The 6,000-nt window shown below is 41.4% G+C and overlaps 1 protein-coding gene across 1 annotated transcript in view; it reads right to left on the bottom strand.

Annotated features, from left to right (window-relative positions):
- Positions 1-5,994, bottom strand: part of CEP126 (centrosomal protein 126) — a 110,602-nt gene extending 104,608 nt beyond the window's left edge. Inside the window, exon 1 of the mRNA XM_075592439.1 lies at positions 4,948-5,994. Coding sequence (XP_075448554.1) covers positions 4,948-4,976 — 29 coding nt within the window. The 5' untranslated portion in view covers positions 4,977-5,994. The remainder of the gene's footprint in view (positions 1-4,947) is intronic.
- Positions 5,995-6,000: the final 6 nt, after the last annotated feature.

Here is a 6,000-nt window from a genome sequence, read left to right on the forward strand (position 1 = left end):
ATAACAGTTCTGCGTTTGAGCTTCGATCGTCAGTATCGCAGCCTAATGAATAATGCCCAGAGTATCATTACATTTGATTTTTCCCAATAGAAGCGGCAAGATGATGAAGCCAAAAAATACAAGTTAGAACTACGGGTAAAACGTATACAATGAATACAATGGTCTTTTAACATGAATATCAAAGTAAAGAGTGTATAAATAGATCCAAAAACACATTCCTACGGGTAAATAAATGAAATGATGGGGCACACACTGATTTTGTTTTCTTTGGTCATATCCCAATTCTGCGCTATGCCAGTGGACATGTGCAGAACGCTTGCAAATAGCACTTTGTAGAAAGTCAATAGCCACAGTGCATTGTCTATGCAAACAGGCCACAATGTTTGTTTGAGATATAATGAAGATTATCCAAGGATAGCAGCGGAGCACAGCTGAAGGATGGGGTCAACATCAGCAATGAAAGGGTTAAAATTCTTCTTTATTGAAACATGGTGCAGAGGGGGAGACAGCAAAAACTCTAACGCGTTTCAGGCTATGCAGCCCTTTTTCACTCTTTGAAAAAGGGCTGCATAGCCTGAAACGCGTTAGAGTTTTTGCTGTCTCCCCCTCTGCACCATGTTTCAATAAAGAAGAATTTTAACCCTTTCATTGCTGATGTTGACCCCATCCTTCAGCTGTGCTCCGCTGCTATCCTTGGATAATCTTCATTATACTTACCTATTCAGCGTGATGCACGCACAAAATGGACCAAGGTTTCAATAAGAGTTTTGATTCTCCCCACTCATGGATTCAGGGGGAGTTGCTGACCAGTAACAGTGCCGCAGGTAAGAGAGATTTTTTCTAGTCTGGTGAGGTGCTTTTCTAGCATTATAAATGTGTCCTCACTAAAGACAGATTACTCTTTTATACCACTCCCTGCTTTATGATGCACTGGGTCCAATACTCTTTATTACTCAATTAACCTTGTCCTAACCTGTTTATTTACATTTTTGAGCAACCATTGTCATTGTACCCCATTTTGCTGAAGCACTGTTTATAAGGAACCTTTCCTTTACCTTCTACTTTGTTTGAGATATGATATAATAATGTAATAATGTAATAAGTTATTTTAACACAGTGCAAGATTTTAGACAATTGATGTACAGTACGTACTGCAATTTGGTCTGTACAAACATACACATGCCAAATATATTCAGTAAATAATAGTAAAGGTTATTTCTGAAACATTATTGTGCTAAACAGATTTATAATCATCATTGCTGTCTTCGAAGCAATTGTTGTTAGCAGGTAATGAGATTCAGCCCATAAAACGGCAATATGGCTGTGTGATATTATTAACTATCACTCTGTTATTGAAGCTCTGATGAGTGTCAAACTAGTGACACGTGGGAATGTATACTGTATGTTATCAAGGATAAAGTGTAACTCACCATTACTTGGGAAACTGCCAAAAGATGACATTGCATTTGTGCTGGATAGTTTTGCGGTGGATAAGCATTTTAATTATATATGTGATTAGCAATTAAAAGTCCTTGACGGGAGGAATGTATTTATTACTGTTGTGTAATTGTAATGGGATTTTTCTTATCTACATTGTGTTGTGACCTGAAGCAACAGAGTTTTACCTGTTAAGGCTGATAATATAGAAATGTACAAATCTAAGTGCTTAAATTTAATGGGGCCAAACTAGAAAGACTGCCACGCATTCAATCAGCCCCTATGTGGCAAATGAATGCGGTAGAATTAAATAATTAAAAACGGAATCTTTTAATATAAAATGCATTTGTAATTGTGTGTGTGTGTGTGTGTGTGTGTGTGTGTGTGTGTGTGTGTGTGTGTGTGTGTGTGTGTGTGTGTGTGTGTTCGCTAAGGGATAACAACTACAATATGCTAAAACAAAGTGTATCACAATTGAATCATTCAAACTACAGTACGTAACAGAATATCACACTACAGACTATAAATGTGCAAAAAAAGCAGTAGAATAACACAGGTGTGAACCACAAAATGGCCAATGTGTTTTCAGGCGCTGCTTCTTTAGGAAGGCTCAGCAGGACCTCTGAATCAATGAAAAAGAATCTAAAACACAAAACAAAAAAGCGCAACCATCATAGTGTATTATTTAACGTCAAAAAGTTCAAAACCGCATAAAAAACTCGAGGTAACAAACTCACAAAGTCTTCGAAATAGCGCGTTGCTGAGCTGGAATAACTCAATTCTGTGCTGTCCTCTTGAGGGGATCACCCCAAGCCCATCATCGCCTGCTCTGGTATGCCCAATCCTGTGTAGATTCTGGCGTCTGACGTCATCCACAAGCAAACCTCCAAGTGTAGTAACCATCGTCCCTCCAGAACAGGGGTGGGCAACCTATTTTTCAATGTAGCCACAGGTGTGGCGAATTAGAAGTGAAAATAGCCACACCATGTAAAAATTGAGGTATTATTTGCGCATGCGGAAATTTGAAACACACAGTTTGAACAAGTTTATAAATTCTCTGACCGCAACAACCCCTCAATCTCCTTCTCACCCCCCCTCCTCCTCATCATCATAACCTCACCATCATCTAATTTAACCCCCCCCCTCATCATCTCATTTAACCCCCCCTCATCATCATCTCCCCCAGCACCCTTCTTCTCCCCCAGTCCCTTTCAGCAGTCCCCCTCATCATCATCAAGCACCCCCCCCCCCCATGCCAACCTGGTGGCGGTGGTGGGCCTAGCCAGGAGGGAGGGGGATCGCGTCACACCATTGGAGCACGCTCCTTCCCTACCAAGGAAGGGAAGGGAGGGAGTTGAGGGTGCCGTCGCAGGCCGCACAGGGAGTCCCGAATGCCCTGTATGTTGTAGTTACTTAATTCGTCACAGTTTCACTCCCAATTCGCCACAAGTGGCGAATGGCGACAGGGTTGCCCACCCTGGCTCCAGAGGATAGCACAGAATTGAGTTATTCCAACTCAGCAACGCGCTGCTTCGAAAGGCTGTTTGTGAGTTTCCTACCTCAAGTTTTTTTTAAAGCTGTTTTAAACATTTTTACATTAAATAATAAACTATGGTGGTTGTGCTTTTTTTTTTAATTATAAGAAATACATAAAGCACACATTAAATAAGTAACAAAGATACAACTCAGAATTTCTATGCACTGCACCGTGTACATTTTAGGAGGTCCAAAAGCCACAACTGAAATGCAAGGTGTAAGCACAATCCAAGAATACAATTAGATGTCAAATATTCAATGTGTTCATTATGAAATGAATGTTAAGGAAATGTTACATAACTCCTAATCCTGGTTAACTTGTATGTATCCTTAAATCACAAATCATATCGCAAACTCTACATCTGTTAATTCCATGCACAATATAATGTCAAATGTATTTTTTATGCCTAAAGTGTCAATATATTCCACAGCACAATGTAATTCGGGATGAAAGACATAGTATACAAAATATTACCAACGTGATATGATTTGTGATTAAAAACAAGCACTAAGCTTATGGCCCTTATTAACCAAGTGATGCTATGACATAAGACATCATCTGGCGCTGGCATATACCTTTTGGGCAGTAAAGTGTCTGTCCTCCAGCGCCAGCTGTTTAATGGCATAGCACAGCTTAGTAAACATGTGCCTAGGGGAGTTCACGCTGTAGTTAATTAGAACCTGCATCTATTCTTTTATTTTTCTAATTCTATGTAAAACAAAGCCAGGAGCCCAATGTTTTACCTTAAAATGAGCTTGGGACGTACGCAAAATGTGTCCGCATTCTTTTTTAACTTATGGGGCGTTGGTCAATGTGACATTCGAAAGAGTACTCATACTGTTCTTGCTTTCAAAGAACCTTTCACTTTTCAAAAGCGTTATGCTGTACTTGTTCCATAACAGAAAATGAGACACCCGTCAAAAAAAGAATTGTTTTGTTTTTGAAAAGTAATACACACATTTAAATGTTCATGCAAAAGCTCTCGGGACCAAGATTTCAACTACTAAATATGGGCATAAAAGTGTACTTGAAACAAAATCAGGATACGGGGGGGGGGGGGGGGAGAAACACTGATATCAGTGCCAGAGGAGTCTGTCAGTTATTACTGATTAATCCAGACGTAAAAGGGTTAGAGACAAACAATAACAGCTTTATTTTAGTCCCGCCTTCAATTATACAGCAGGGGACCAGTTCCCATTTGATCTCATCTGTGGTCCATAATGTATGTGTTTACTATACACTATGGGTGGGCAACCCCAGTCCTCAAAGGCCACCAACAGGTCAGGTTTTAAGGATATCCCTGCTTCAGCACAGGTGGTTCGGTGGCAGACCCGTTGGGGACCCTTGACGACTGGATTTGCCCACCCCTGCTATAACCGCTTCAGATATGTTCCCTTGATATTATATCAGAAAGTCGCATTGTGTCTCTATGTGATTATATAATCGTTATCCTCCACATACACATAAACACATGTCGCCTTGTAGGTGCACCCAAGGGAAAAATAGGAAATGAAGGGATCCCCAGAGGGGAAGGAGACAACAAAGCCCCTTATTCAGTGCACAAAGGACACAGTTGTGGTTAAGTTGGTAAGCCGATTGAGTGTCAGTAGATATGGGTGAAAGCAACATACAGTATGCTTCGTGATCACTTAGGATCGGGGTAGAGAAGGCAGTGCTGCTGTATGAGAAAATGTGTGACCTAATATATAACTTTTAATTAATAGACTATAAAATATCGCAAGAAGTTCACAAAGCAAGTGATTGCCCAGCAGTATTTAATAACAATCTAACGACTGTTAGGTAGGTATTTCATCCTACAGGAGTTGAAACTGGCTTATGTTATTGTAATGACCTAAGTGGGCATGCTTCTGTAACCTTGGGATAACTTGGTATTAGGTGGGCTAGGGGAAGTGACTGTGCATCCTGACAGAGTGGAAATGAAACTTACAAGGGGTTTGCTTTCAGAAGGATACGAGTAAGAGTTGGTTCGCCGGTCTTGCATGTTACCTTTTGCTTGATGCTCAAGAGAGGGGTCCAGAGATGCTTTTTGCTTTAATTCTCATTCACAGAGTTAGAAGGTTTGGCGGATGTGTGAGAAGTGCAGTTTATTTTGTGGGTCAATAGGATAAGTCATATATCTAGCTAGGCTACTTTGTGGAGGTCAGCTGGATATGAGCTGGAGGTAAGTTAGGCTGTGGGATACAGTGCAGGTCAGCGAGGTTGCAGTGGGATAGTGAGGTGTCAGCAGGATACAGTGCTGGTTAGTGCGGTGTCAGTGGGACACATGGCAGGTCAGTGAGCCGTCAGCTGGATAGTACGTCAGTGTCATATAGTTCTGGTATGTGGTTTGCGGAACAAAAAAATGTACACTAGTGTACACGCACCTAAGTGCGTATGGGGTGCGCTAGGCAGGAATATAAGGATGATCTTGGTTGGTCCTAAAAATGGGACTTTCAATGTCTGTGTCAAGGGTGTGATGAAAATCACCAATTTTAACCCTGCAATAACAAACAATTACCCGTATTAAGTACAGGATAAAGAAAATGAAAAAAAAAAATGATAAGTAACCAAAGGACATAGGTTTCTGTGCAGGTCAGTGGGATAGAGTGCAGGTCAGTGTGATACAGTGCAGGTCAGTGTGATACAGTGCAGGTCAGTGTGATACAGTGCAGGTCAGTGGGAAACAGTGCAGGTCAGTGGGATACAGTGCAGGTCAGTGGGAAACAGTGCAGGTCAGTGGGATTCAGTGGGATACAGTGCAGGTCAGTGGGATTCAGTGGTACAGTGCAGGTCAGTGGGATACAGTGCAAGTGAGTTAGGGTTAATAGGATACAGTGCAAGTGAGTTAGGGGTTAATAGGATACCGTGTTGATGAATGAAGTGTCAGTGAGGTGTCAATAGGATGTAGTTTACATTTCGTGACAGATATGGTAAGTCAGTGCCGGTGTCTCCCATGTGATGATATAACACCATATCCCCGCTGCCCAGCGGCTTCTCTCCGGTGTCTCCTCCTCTGACTTCTCTCC

Source organism: Ascaphus truei, chromosome 3 (assembly GCF_040206685.1).
Source record: "Ascaphus truei isolate aAscTru1 chromosome 3, aAscTru1.hap1, whole genome shotgun sequence".
Classification (NCBI taxonomy): Eukaryota; Metazoa; Chordata; class Amphibia; order Anura; family Ascaphidae; genus Ascaphus; species Ascaphus truei.